Source organism: Amaranthus tricolor, chromosome 7, assembly GCF_026212465.1.
Source record: "Amaranthus tricolor cultivar Red isolate AtriRed21 chromosome 7, ASM2621246v1, whole genome shotgun sequence".
Taxonomy (NCBI): Eukaryota; Viridiplantae; Streptophyta; class Magnoliopsida; order Caryophyllales; family Amaranthaceae; genus Amaranthus; species Amaranthus tricolor.
This window is the reverse complement of record NC_080053.1, coordinates 29061967-29077168: the sequence shown is the minus strand read 5'-3', so window position 1 is coordinate 29077168 and position 15202 is coordinate 29061967. Positions and strand designations below refer to the sequence as shown.

Below are 15202 nucleotides of genomic sequence, written 5' to 3'. Positions count from 1 at the left end.
CTACTCATGGAGACTGGCCCCATAGACCAACACAAATCTTTCCGACGCACTTTGGCCTTCGGGAAAACTTCTTAGGAGGTTACCCATCCTAAAATTACTCCCCACCAGGCACGCTTAACTATGGAGTTTTTAGCAAATGGGCTTCCATAAAAAAGAAAATGCACCTTGTTGATATGAGTAGTCTATCAATCCTTTTTAAAACATATCTGGGGTATTACACTAATAGGTATTATCAATTATGACAAGTAGAAAAATTAATCTATAACCAAAATTACAAATGGAAATTAATGGTTTTAACTTTTCCAAATCAGGAAAAGAAGTACTAGAAATAATAATTAGCATTGACATAGAGCTCATAGTTTTGAAGTAAGTCTTGCAAATGGGTTTAATGGGATACCAGGTCAAATGATATATAAAATAGAGCTTAGAACCCTAATACATTTCCCATATCTATAACAAATAAAGATGGATGATACATTGTGTGTATATAGATAGGTTATTTTCAGAAAAATTAAACAATTATACATATGTAGGGAAACTATGCTACGATAACAATCCTGGAATGGAGTCTGTATTACGACAACTATCTTCTGCAAGTGACAGAGTTAACATCTCTGTGCAAAATTGATCGTCCGGTTCCAGCCATAATGCCTGTTAACAAATAACATGAGAATTCATACGAACATCAGCTTATCGATATGGGGACAACAAAACGACACGAATGTTTATTGTAAAAAGCTTCCCATATGACACTAAACAAGGCAATGTGATTTATGAACCAATCTCCCTTCTCAAGGAAGCGGCTGATACATCGATTTGCATCCATAAATTATGTAAATGGAAAACATGGAATACAAATAGATACCTTGTGATAATTTGTAACTGCAGCGCTGTAATTGCCCTGCATGAGTCAAAACAAAAAGCTATCATTACCAAATTGTTCGAAACTTCCATTTGTAGCGTCCAAATCAAATGAAGAAGTTAATCAAGGACAAGTTATATACTCAATCTACTCGCCCTTAACTCATGAAAAAGACCCTTTTTCATATAACAATTATAAGCCAAGTAAAATCCTTGTAATACAAGTCCTAAGAAACACTCGGTGTTAAGCTGCCAGAGCCAAAGTATACAAAAAAATTGTTCGCATTATCAAAGTCATTCATTGCTCAATCTTAGAGGCCAAGGATTATGCATGTTCCAGTAGACGTCATTAATCTCGTTCTTTCTTTTCCACGAATTGGGGTGAGGATGCAAGTCAATTGTTATCCACCTTAGAAATGACACTCAATTCCCAAACTATGGGGATGAGAAGTTCAAGAATGTTTTGGAAAGCTAAGGCATGTTACCGACTCATTCAGTTCTAAATTATAATAGAATTGGTGAGACAGTACAGACCTGTAAGTGATAAGTGTAGGCAAGGCCTGCATAAGTGCTTAAACTCTTGGTAGACAAGGTAAGTGCTTTCTCATAGTACTTGATTGCCTCACGATACACCCTGTAAGACAACATTTCATACAATGAAGCCACATACTCTTTGCATTATGCCATTATGTATTAAGCAGGGAAGTATAAGGTGAGCATATCTACATTAAAGTGAAAACACCATTAAATATTCAGAGTATAGTGCAACATATTGCCTGATCACTATGTTGCGACTTGAGATCGTATCGTAAAGGTTCTTAAGCTTACGGCGACCAAAAAATAGACCGCAAAACTATCCATATTGACCCTGAAATCCATTTCGCAGCCATTGCCATGGCTGTCACCACACCCCATATTTGCACTATATTCTGTGAACTCAATTGCATTTCAAGAAACAAATGAATTTTAGCTAGTACGATGAAATTTGGCCTGAGCAATGACCTTATGAGAACAAATGGTCTTGATAAATTGACCCATTCTTTTCTTGTGTTCCCACAAAACATGTTGCAATGGCTACCCAACTACCTTGTGACCTGTGTCTTGTACCATATAAAATTGTTCGACAACCTGGTGACTCTCAGTTCTCACAAGGCTGTAATCAGGTAATGACATTAAGAAAAGGTTAAAGATTCACCATTTGTCTCGGTTCAAGACCGTGCAAATGCAAAGGGGCCATCTATTAATTTGTTTCACCATACAGGAGGCGTGTTTAAGTAATAACTCAGAAGTCAGAACAAGAATGTTCAATTGTTTGGAATGGCTTAAGCTGAGAATTAGGACATGATTTAAAGCATATTTTGAAGAGGGATTATTTTATAAAAAAAATTCTCCAAGGAAGCAGTCACTTAACAAAAACTTTGATCTGCCCATTGATTTTAGTGATGCTAGAGGAACTTTTCATTACAAGATGGATACAAAAGTATTCTGCTCTTATGAGTATATTTATCATTCTTTGAGCTTACCAAATAGCATTGGAATACTTTAGAAAACCAGAATAGTTTATGATGCGTTAGCTGTGAGCTAAATAAATGCCAGCAAGAGTTCTAGCTTGTTTATTTTTCTCTTGATTCACTTCCTTTAATCTTTGGTTAATAATCAAGTAAGATAGCAAGGTGATATAGAGTTCAAATCCATCTTTGATACATAGTGCAATTCACTTTGTAGTTTGAGCCTTTCAGTTATACCTGATCCTTAATTCTTAGCATGATTTTCCTTTTAAAAATTAAGATATACTCCTAACCCTGCATCACAAGTAAAATGACTTCAAGAAGCAACATACTTGAGCTTTCTATATGCATGCGCAAGATTGACAATAGTGGGCTCCCATGTTTCGTTCATAGATGTTGGGATATTTGCCAATGTCTTCTCAAACCATCGAACTGATTTTTTGTACCTAAAACCACATGGAAACAACAAATTAAGAATAGGGTTTGTCAAAACCTAAAAACACTATATCACTGGCACTTCCCTATACTATGAGAATTCTTGTAATCACATTAAGAAATCCTTTCACTCTTCTATTATAGTACGAAAGCTTCCAATGATGTAAAGAATCAAATACAAATATAAAACCTCGAAATGGACCTTGAAGAAAATTGGTGATGAGAACTAGGAAACCATTACAACATTAAAAAAACTCGTAAACAACCAGAATCAAAATAACTTTTGACATGAGACTTGAGAGGTGAGATGGGAATAACTGCTATAGTTGCTAGTAAGCTCAATGTTAAAACATGCCTGACTGCTAGATTTGGATAATAATCCATAACAGAAAGTCTTTAGGGTGGTCCCAGCACAGTCCTAATGCAAGTTTAACAAATCTAGGTTATTATGTGGCCTTGCCCCCATGTCCTACAGAGCGATTCTATTGCTTTCTCTCATAGTTATGATCCCACATTCTACCTTCGAAATATTCACCCATGAATATTTGAATGCTTCACAAAGTACATACAAAATTTAATGCCGTCATATACAGAAGAATCAAGAAGTAAACTTGACACATTAGACCAATCTGCCCTACGCGTAAGAATTCTCATGCTAAACAAGATGGCCTCAACACCACAAGAGACCAATAATTTAAAAGTAATTTGTATGTATATATGAATAATTTAAAAGTAAAATTGCTACAACGTATTGACAGAGCTGGTTAAAAACAAAATGGAGTTACAGATAATAGTCATCAAACAATTATTATGGAATTCATAACTCATAAAATAATGCTACAAAAAATATTATTTTGAAGTGAATACTTAACAAATATTATTAGTAAATATAAGAAAGTTAGAAGTTGGAAGGAAACTAGAAATAAATGAATTAAAGGATCAATTAAAAAAAATCTAGCAAACTCGTTATTAAAGGAAAATCATGGGAACTTCGGAGTTGGGAAGCAATATAGTACTGTACACAATTAAATAAAAACTCAAAAGAAGTTACAAAAGGTTTACAAGAAAAAAAGATAAGAAGGCCAATGAAATGGATGTGAATTGGAGATGGTTTATTAACCCTCTCCGTGTTTTTATCGAGCCAATTGAATCAATAATCATGCATTAATAGTTAGTAAAAGTATGTTAAAGGGTTTTATAAACATGTGGCAGGCCATAGCCTCGGTAGTCCCACTCCTATATTTTCGGCTTTCAATCAAAGCTCAGATGACAACACACTCTTTGAAGTCATTCACAACACAAGTAGCTTTGCCTTAAAACATAAATGATTTATTAGGTCTTAATCTCTTTGGATTTGTGGAATCATGTAGCTGACTATACTACCCTGTACCCAAACCATATGCTAAATCCAGTTAGACACCAACAAATGTACGTTTTCACAAACTAGCCATGAACAAAGCCCAACATGATGCTTAGATATCACCCTCACCATAATCAAATCACACAAAAAAATGTAGAAGTAGTCTGTTGTCATGATTAAGGACAAAGTCGATGTAAATAACACTAAGTCAGAGCAGTAAAAATTGTGCACTACGGAAGCTAATGATATACATGTAACCTTAAAGAGAATGCAACGTTTCCAATCCCCAAAATTACACTATTGAGTTCTAATCTTCTATATGGAAAAGGCAAAACAAGTTAAGATCCGTAAGCTAGAATGTATACATATCTAATTTAGACCAGAAGATGAGGAATGGGTTGCAAAAGATGGTAAAGCAATCGCCTTTCACTCATCTTCCTTGTGGTTTATCTTCATGGCACTCCCTTTGTGCATATAGGATCTTAACAGGGACCCCATCAACACACTCACACACACAAACACACACACACAACTCCTTAGGTCCTTCATGACTTAATAAGGAATGAGCCTAACATGTCCTCCATATAAACATAAGCATGCAACTCCTTAATTGATGAGGCAATGCACTTACCTACATAGAATTATTAAATATATTCTCTGTACTAGTCTCAGTATTTATGAAGATAGCTGAGAGCTATTTTAATAAACACTAGCTTTTTAACCAGCTTTTAGCTACAAAAAATTTCTCGAGAAAGTTCGGAGCAAACCATGACACACAAGTCATTCACTAAGTGAAGATTTATACTTACTCTTTCATGTGATACGCAACAACACCTAGCTCGTTATATACCAGAGGATCAGTAGAGCAAATTGTTTTAGCCTGCAAGAAGAACTGTGGGAAACCTAAATCAGTTCAGTCCTGGAGAACACATACCAAACATGTGCAGAAAATTTTGATCAACAGAAAGGCTTAAAAAGAGAGCCAATAGAAAATGGCAAAATACAAGCACTTCTTTCAACAATTATACTGGCATGATAGCATAAATATCTGAATATAAACACTCATTAGGAAGAAGTGGCTCTTTCTAAACCAACAATCAATAGACTTCCTCCAACGAAAAGGAACATTCTTCCCAGAGCCCTTCTATTCTGATTTCCTACCAAAACATAAAGTACAAAACTAGAAGTGACAATCATAAGGTGCATCTGTGCATATGATCAGCTAAAGCAAACCAACTAAGATATGATCAGCTAGTAGATCATAAGGCCATCTAATCAGTGGCGCAATCATTTATGGTTTATGAAACATTATTCAAATAAGCTTCTAAGTTTGTAGCGATTTGAGAGGGGACATATTAAGAATTGTGACATAGCAGTGCACTCCTTAATTTTACTAAAAGACCAGACTAAAATTGAAAATTGAAATTGAATATATATGTAAGGGAAAACTTACATTAAAATGACTATTACTCAAATACACATCAAGGGAGAGTTCCTAAAAGACTCATGCCACCTTATATTGATAAAAGCTTGACCAAGATACATTTTCTATTACTATAAAAGTCATCTTAATAATGTATAAGGGAAAAACATAAGAGCGAGTCAATAATAAAGTATAGCCCCTTGAATGAAAATATTAGACTACTGCGATTAATGCAATCAAAACATTGAAAAGAATTTATCCATGCAAATTCTAAACAAAGAATAACACAAAATGTTACTCAAACTTATATCCATCCAACATGAACACAAGTCCTAGTTTCTAACCTAAGTATTTAATGGGAAAACAACTATTATTTTGGTCCAAAATGAAGTGCCTAAGTATCTTACCTATGTAGGAGTGTCAAGGATCCCATATAGTTACTTGAAGTAAAATAAAGAGTCCAAGGAAAAAACACAACCACAAGGCCTAATGAGTAATAAGAAACAAGGGAAAAGACTAGCAACCCCAAATTAATGTTTTTGATTGCATATATTGATATCTTATCAAACAATCTCATATAATCATCTCTTACTTAAACCTCTGAAGCTTCTTAATCTTCAACCCTATCTTAACTGGCTAATGTTTAGTCCTACTCTTACCAATCTCCTATCTCCTATTTCTTAACTGGCTAATGCAAATTCACAGTAAAATATGTTTTATTACAAAGGACACAAGACCAATGTTGTTACGAGTGAGATTTTACTTGGCATCAATTGAGCGCATAGAATCATGTCACAAGAACAAGATGTATAGAATTAAAAATTCTATATATAGTTAGATATGACAAATTTGCTGCTTTCTCAATGATTATTTATGCTAAATGTTATGCTTTTATAATAGAAATTTAATATTTCTTTTTTTCAACATCAATTCTAAAAAAACAATTAGCAATAAGTTAAAATATATGATGCTATTAGTAAAAAACAACACATGAGAATTATTTATATTATCTAACTGTAGAAGGATCAGATTTTGGACTTTAAGATCGCAGAATCAAGTTAGGTTCAAACACTACTATAAACTTTGTTCAAGCTATAAAGTAAAATCAATAAGCATTATGATCGTACACAGGATCAGGATTGACCTCAAGTAATAGATCTTAGGATTGTAAAATTCAGATGAAATTTTAACTTTTTAATAACCACACACAGAACGAATCAATGATTTACCAAGCACTTCTAGTTGACAAAGACTACATGGTGACTCACCTGCTCAGCAAGTTTGTAGCTGTGTGTTCGCATGTATTCCATGCCGATGTACAAAGTTGGTAAATGACACCTAGAAGAAGAAAACTTTTAAAAATGACAACTTATAATGATAAGAACACTTCAAAACATTATAGCCCTTCTAGAGATAAACATGTAAGACTTGTAGTTCAAAAGAAAAGTCGGACAAGAGAAAAAAAAGATACTATTTAACAAATGTCGCAAAAACATCAAAAGGCTATGTACAACACAATAAAAACGAAGGTATTAGACCTTGAAAGTCATGACTGACAAACCACAAATTTTGGACCAAAAATAACCATTCAAGGCAATGCATGATGAGATAACATTGTGCATATGAACACCCCAATTACAGTCAATTTTCAACATGGATATTTCTAATTAAAAACCAAGAAATATTTCAAAATAAAAAGTTCTGTTCACAACGAGTACAGTATATAAGGGTAATACTAAACATAACAATAATACTTGGAAAAAGAGTGTATAATAGCAGATTCCAAGGACCACGTGAATACATATTTCCAAAAAGATTTGTAAAAAATAATGAAGAGCCAAGAATATTACCCTGGAAACAAACGAGCAGCAGTTCGATAAGCTAACATTGCTTGATCACCTTCTTCTAGTGCAGCGTAAGCATTTCCTTGACCAATCCAAGCAGATAAAAATGTTCCTTCTAAGCTTGTTGCCTTGCTATAAAGGGAAAACATATAATGACATAAATCAGATTTCAGAGATAGTACAGTGCAAAACAAAGTCAAAATAATCCTCTTCTGTAAAAAATAAATTTTGGAACCAATAAAAAAGATATCTTGTTTCACTTTAAATAAATTGTTGCAAAGCAGGAGGTGACCATTAATCAATTACCATCTAAGAATTAAATAATTAGCAGAATCTTGACTCTCAAATTAAACAATAAATCCTAAACAGCAATGTATTAATCTCACATGGCCACATGAAAAGAAAGGCATGCTACCAATTAGAAGTGAACAATACAAATAGCATATTCCCAAACCCAAATACACATATAAATCATGTTGAATGCTCAATCTTTGCCATTAAAATTAAATTATAATAACACTTGATCGACTTCATTAAAGCAAGGACAAGATTGACCATTTTAGCGAAGAAAGGAGTGTCGGATTTATCTTTAGTAGAGTTAGAGAACCCCTCCACCATCAATCGATTTTTACTCCTATTGTCTCTGACTCTTCCACACGATTGTTGCAATGTTCTTCGATTTTCATATCAAATTGGATTAAGAATTACTACACTGTCCTGTTTAGATTGAATCAAAGAGAAAATTGATGTTTTTTAAGAAAAAGATGGATAATAGTAATAAATGAAGAGAGAGAATGAATTGTGTGAATGAAATTAAAAGAGAGTTAAAATGTATGGATGAGATTTAAAGGAAGTGGTGGGTCATTGTCCAAAAATAGAAATGATGCAAAATAAGTGGGACGTACCAAAATGGCAAATGCTGCAAGTTCAATAGGATGGAAGGAGTATAACTTAATATTAGGAAAAAATCTTGAATTGTGTCATACCTGAAATACCGGCGTGATTGATCATACTTTTTGATGCAATAATAGTAGCATCCAACAGCAAACCATGACTGGGGTCTAGAGGAAAGAGAAAAAGCTCAAATCAGAAAAGCCATAATTCAGTAGATAGGCTCCATAAGAGCATAATCTAACAACAATGTAAAAGACATTTAAACATCATTCACTCCAAGACGTCACTCTTACAAGAAAATGGTTAGAATGTTTAATGGAATGCAGTATCTAGGGAAGAACAAACAAGATTTTAGATAATTAAGCCCAATGAAGTTCTGTAAACATGGCCAGAACATTACAAAAATGCCCCCACTTTTGGGGTTATGCACCAAGAACCCTTCAGCTTTGAACAAATCTTGGGCAGGAGATATTTTTGAAAGTTCTTCTGTCATAACGTCATAATGAAGGAGGAGTCGTTCAGCATATAACATATTCTCAAGATGTTGGGTCAAAAAATTTTTTCAGCGGTGGACAAATAAGACCACCACATACAGAGATCCAGTTTCAATTAAGTGAGCAACAGTAGCACAGGCTCAAAGTATAGCTAATCGCTTTTTCCAAGAAAAATACAATAAGGGTGAAAGTAAAGTCAAAACTCAGTGATTGACTAGCAAGTTCTTACATATGTTTTTCAGATAAACCTAGTATAGGTAGTTTATATAAGCATCAAAGCAACAAGGATCAAGCAACTTCCAGAATAAATTTTTGACATTTGAAGAAAATTAACTCGTATACAAAAGCTTGTTGAAAGTGGTTTCACAGGAAAGCTGCAAGTACACCAAACAGGGGAAGCTATGTTATGCTCACAGAAGCATAAGTCTGGAAACAATACCCTTCCTTCTGCTCATGGTATTGAGTGTAACTATGCATACATAGAGGGCAATAAAGGATTTCACATTTGTGATTGGAGTTAAATAGATCCATCATCACATGAATGCTCTTCTGGATTATTTTTACACCCAGAATAACGACACAGCATGCACAAAAGCAACATTTTAGGTATAGTAGCATAAGTTGGTAGAGTGATTAAATAAAGAGGTTTATGCAATGGAAACGCAAAAAATTATGTGCGTATCTAAAAGAGGAAACAGTACTCAAAATAATAATTTGTGATTAAGAAAAGTTCTCTTACTTTTGAGGATAATCTTTGACTAGATTACAACCTATTAGATAGAGCTCATTTGACATGCCAAGTTCCATTGCAGCAGCTAAATGTACCAAAGTACACTTGAGATGGAAAGGATCTTTCTCAAGCAATCTGTACAGATAAAAAAGAGATAAGTGAATTCAATCAGCAAAAAAGAGCTAATCTAAAAGAAATACCACATCAAGTACATTGATAAAAACTCACAGCGAAGTTAGTTCAAAACATTTCTGATATTCACCACATTGATGATAGTATTCGGCTTTACGGGCCAACAAATCTGTGTTATTCTTCAAAGTTCCGGTGAAGTTTGAGTCTGACGGAGTATCTTTCTCGAGTTCATTAAAGTTAGCTTCAACTACATTCTCTTTATCTTGCTGAAAATAATTAGCAAGAATGTGAGTGAATTCAGCAACTTTTTGTAAACAGTTGGACAACATGAAAAGAAACATTAACAATGTCAAAGTCTTAATCACAACTACAGAATTTGTTACATGATCTAAAACAAATCAATATAAACAGTAATGGGAAAATCGTTACTTTTTGGACTAAGGCTTTGGCATTAAAAAATAAAACTCTCCATTGATGAGAAGAGGAAGTAGGGCCATTACTACCATTTGCTACATATCCTTATTTGTACACCAAGGATGAGGTACTTACTTTCTTGATAAGACAATTGTAAAACGAAGAAAGCCACTGATCTTCATGGCAAAATTCCAAAGATGCAATTAGAGTGCACTCTGAACCAGAAGAGAAGAAAATGTTGGAATAAAACACAAGGCAATTTCTACGGACATTGTAAGAAGATATTTTCAAATTCTTCAAAGACATTTTAATTCAACATCTTAGAAGAAAAATAATCCTCAAATAGTCAAAATATTACGGCTCATGCTTTACACTAGCTCTGTGCTCGCCAAAGCCTACTAGCTAATTGGTAGAATCTTTCAGAAATAGCCTTAAATCCTTCTACATTGTATATTATTATGATCCCTAAGATATAAAGCAAGAGAAGAAAAAATCTTTGAGATATAAACACTAAAACTTTTCTTACCTTCGTCACATGTAAGCATATGATTTTCAATAAGACGCTCAAAAGCCTGGACAAGAAAAAAAATATAGCGTAAGATCATCAACAATTTGTGGCTTTTCCCGTGAAAAATATGCAGTTGATGACTATCAAATATAGATAAGACTATAAATAATCAGAAGTTGAAATGAATAGGGTAGATAAAGGGAAGAATTATGCAATTCATTGACTTTTGATGTCACGCATGCATCAACACTTAACCTAGTAGTTGGCAAGTCTCATCGGAACTTCTTATAGAAGTTGGCTTAAGGAAACTCTAAAATTTTAACTGAAACAAGCTAAGGGAGGTTTTAGGGAGAACTTTCCTGTCTCATAAGCATACCTCATAACACAAAGGATCAGCTTTCACTGCAGCTATATACCTGAAAATATAGGATTACAAACACAAATCAAATTGTAGTTTAATCATAAATACATGTTAAAATAGCATTTGAAAAATATATTTGGGGTGTTTGGTAAATGGTGGTTAGCTGATAGTTGGTAGCTGATTAGAGTGACTAATTTCAAGCTGATTTTATGAGTTGGTTTGACTAGCTGATTTTGAACATGCTGCTAAGAGCAGCTTGTTGAAAAATAGCTTAATTATAAAAATATGTTATTTCAATAAGCTAATTTACCAAATACTAGCATTAGAAGGTTTGACTATCCAACCATTTATTTGTGTCAAAATAAGCTAAAATTGTCCAATAGGCTATTTTGCCAAACACCCCTATTGATACCCAAACAACTTTGTGAAGAACACGAGGTAGCAAAATGTCAGATATTTACACTTTCGCTAAATCAATATCGTGAGCAAATATACATCCATTCAATCACCCTTATACAACTAATTGGCTCCCACCTGAGATATAGCTAGGCACACAACCATATCAGCCTAGCCTTGTCAGCAATTATAATTTTTTTATTATGATTAACCGTTGGTAACAAACATCATATGCAATTTCACATAAATAAAAAGTAAACAAAACAAAAGTAACAACATGAAAGAATTGTCTTATTTCCAATGACATTATATACAAGTACTTTACGATTAAAATAATATTGAATGTAATAATACGGTGAATAAAAAGTTTCAAAGGATCCAATTGGTATAATATCATTTCCTTAACATCAACACATAATCATTGAGAAGAAACATTTTAAGATGGTCGTGAGCCCCCATCATAACAACTAGCCCATGGCTTACATGAATGCATGCCATCCTTCGTAGCTTTGAACAATAAGGATCAAGTTAAACCATCTAGATAGAATGCCAATGAGATTTAAAACTTAAGAGCTCACCATTGGCGTGCTTGGGCGCGATTTTCCAGTGCTTCGTACGCTCTACCTCGGAGGAAACATAATGCTGCAGATATCTGCAGAAACATTTTAAAAGTCAATTCCATTTATTAGAGACTTGATGTAAAATGCCAAATTTGAACTCGATACTGCAGTGTAATAAAAACGACTTATCAAAAAAATTTCTAACATTTCCCTCATTCTTCACCAAGCACTAGTTAGTAGTTGAGAACAAGCTTTTAGTGAATATGGAATTTGCATTTGCATTTGAACAAAATCCTCAAAGCTCATCAAATTATTCAATTCTAATATTTGATAAAGAAGATTCATCCATAAAATAATTACTATAAAAATTTAACTAAATTGCTTTTCATTTCATTAAAAAGTGAAATTCCAAAAGGGTTCTCTTCTAAGAGATCTAAAAAATGAGAAAAAAGAACAATTTCAAAAATAAGAACATAGGGCGCGTTCTCTTCAACTCATTCATAAACTAATTACTTATTCTTATTTCATGACCGCATTTTCCTATTTCACACACTAATGTACGATATAAGCAAAAGACTAAACATTTTAAACCAGAAAGATTGAAACGAGTGAGGAATTGCAGGTTCCAACTTCCAAGGCAAAGTGCCCTTTATGTCCGTGTACATCCTGAGCTTGAGTTTAGCTAGCGGAGGGACAAGTAAAAACCGCTTTCAATATATTTATCGCTACTTGATCTCTCAAAAGCCAACTAGTATTCTGGGTTGAGATGAGCAAGTCAAAACTCATTTTGATCAAATGCATATTCATTGTACAAGTGTCAAAAAGCATGCATACAACAGAATGCAAAATTCCCTCAAAGGAAAATTCTTTACTAGTTTTGTGCATTTTTCTTTTAATTAAATGAAAGACTTTTCAAGATTTGGTGGTTAATTAACAATATTTCAAAAAGGTTAAAGCTTCTAGTATCTTGACGAAGTAGCATGAGAAATTAAATTTAATTTGTAACCTCTTTTTCCTGTCTCAATTATTTTATTCGAGAAAGTCCTCTTACCTAAAATTCTCAATCTGAAAATATTCAATAAAAAAATGCATGACTAGATGGGATTGGCATGAAAAGAATAACAGGCAGCAAAGGGAAATACTTGCATTGATTTCATGATCATGCACATCCTTGTCCAGGTACATAACAGTGCCATCTTTTGTGTCCCTAACATTACCCTGTTCATCAAGTTTTGCATCTCCAAGCATTTGTAAACATTGATCCCACTCTCGTAACTCCTCCTAGATTACCAGAAAAAATTGAAAAAATTAGTAAGTAATCCTATTCTTACAATGAGAAACACAAAAAGGCAACATCGAAATGAAGAACCAGCAGATAGAGTCACAAGTCAGGAACAAGAAAACAGTCTCATATTGTTGGGATTAAGGCTTTGACATTGTTGTATAAGATACTATCTAGTGCAACGTAATCGGAAATTTCCTTGGATTTCAAAAAGTAGGGTGCAGTGAAGTGCTAGGGGCTGTGATTCGCCTCTGAGCACCTTTGGGGAAAAAGCACTTGACAAAAATGATGTAAGTTATTTTAAAATTTTCTGTCGGGAGTGCCTGGTCTGAGGCAAGTCTCACTTGGACTAAAAGGGGTGACCTTTCCAGCGCCTCTATGAACCCAGTGCGTAGGCCATAGACGCGCGCACACTTTTTAAACAAATCATGAGATATTATAAGTGTCAAAAAAATTAATAATGTAGTTAGAAAATCAGACTATTCTTGTATTACATGAGTTCCTAAACATCAAATCAGACACTATCATACATACTCATAAGAGTAAACAGAAATCTTACCAGTCCAACGAAATAGGCACATAGTCCAAGTATCAATATCCATCAGACCATACTATTGCCAAACTCTAAGAAATTTCAGTTTCATTAAGAAATTCTATGTCCTTAGACAACTGCTTCAATGTTATTTCTTAAAAACAGCTGCAATGAAGTATTTGCTAAGGCTGAACTAAGCTTGTATTGCCTAATAAATTCAATTATCCCCAAATTAGTTTAATCTATTTGAGCATAAAATTTTGCAAGAATCACACTTCCTTCAGTTTTAACTAATTGAACAGTCACCAGCCACCAAATCATCAATGAGCTTTTTACTTCCAACCACAACGCAATTAATCAAGTGTCTCTTATGTTCATTAATCAAATTTCATTAACTTTCAACAAACAAATAGCTGCCATCACAAGTCAAAAAAATTCCAAATTTCAGCTTAAAAAATCAAATTTTTAAATTGATGAAAGACCCAAAATGAAATAATAATAATAATAATAATAATAATAATAATAATAATAATAATAATAATAGAAAAAGTAAAAATATAGATGAAGGGAGAAAGAGAGTACGAACGAGACATTTGGCGGCGAGGTAACGAAATCGGAGGTCACGAAGAACGACATGAGAAGCATTAAGAAGGTGAAAAGCACGACGAAAATGGCGACCCAGGAAGAGAGCTTGAGCTTGCATATAAATATCGGCGGGGTCAGAAGTGAAGGCGGCGACTTTATCGGCGAAGAAGATGGCAGATGAGTAAAGATGTTTGCTTACACAGTCTCTGACCACTCCACGTAATTTGTCAATTTCTTCTTCCCTCATTTTTTATATTATGTTTTTCGTTTGTTACGCTTGTGGAATTGCCCCAATGGCGGACAATGGCGGACGAGGACAGCGGAGGAACAAGGAGGAGGGAAGCAATTATGTAGTGTAGCAGATTGTTTTGGTAAAATTATTGATTGATTCAAGGTGAAAGAGCGGGAGTGAGGGTTTGAGTATGGGAGTACATTTTTTAAAAAATTTATACTCCATTTATATATTAATTCGTTGACATAGTGCAATTTAATATGTTTATTGGATTCATTATATATATATATATAGAGAGTACAAAACTAAAATTTCTAACAATGTGATATTATGAAAATATAATAAAACAAATTTAACATGATTATTATTTCTTATATAATATCTTAGAATAATAAATAATGTAAAAGTTAGATCGGATGTAAGTAAAAAAAATAGTAAACATATTGACATACTTTTAAGCCATATTTCAAATGTCAATGCATTTTTCTACATAGTAAAGTACTATTTATGTCTCACCCATTTAGCATAATTTGTTATTTTGATTCATCATATTCATTTTGTATCTTTTTTATTTTTGAATAATGTTTTACCAATTTCTTTTACTCTTTATCTATAACTTGTAACTCTTTTAATTTCATCTATACAATTTAC

The 15202-nt window shown here is 33.5% G+C and overlaps 1 protein-coding gene across 1 annotated transcript; it reads right to left on the bottom strand.

Moving 5' to 3' along the window:
• Positions 1-284: 284 nt before the first annotated feature.
• Positions 285-14759, bottom strand: LOC130818042 (anaphase-promoting complex subunit 6). The gene is made up of 16 exons (XM_057684068.1): positions 14321-14759; positions 13067-13201; positions 11939-12012; positions 10980-11019; positions 10622-10667; positions 10231-10310; positions 9778-9947; positions 9559-9684; positions 8418-8492; positions 7438-7563; positions 6856-6925; positions 4974-5056; positions 2702-2815; positions 1396-1495; positions 866-901; positions 285-651 (listed from the first exon to the last, which is right to left on the bottom strand). Exons 1-16 carry the CDS (start codon positions 14564-14566, stop codon positions 544-546), a joined length of 1629 nt encoding a protein of 542 aa, XP_057540051.1. The 5' UTR covers positions 14567-14759; the 3' UTR covers positions 285-543.
• Positions 14760-15202: the final 443 nt, after the last annotated feature.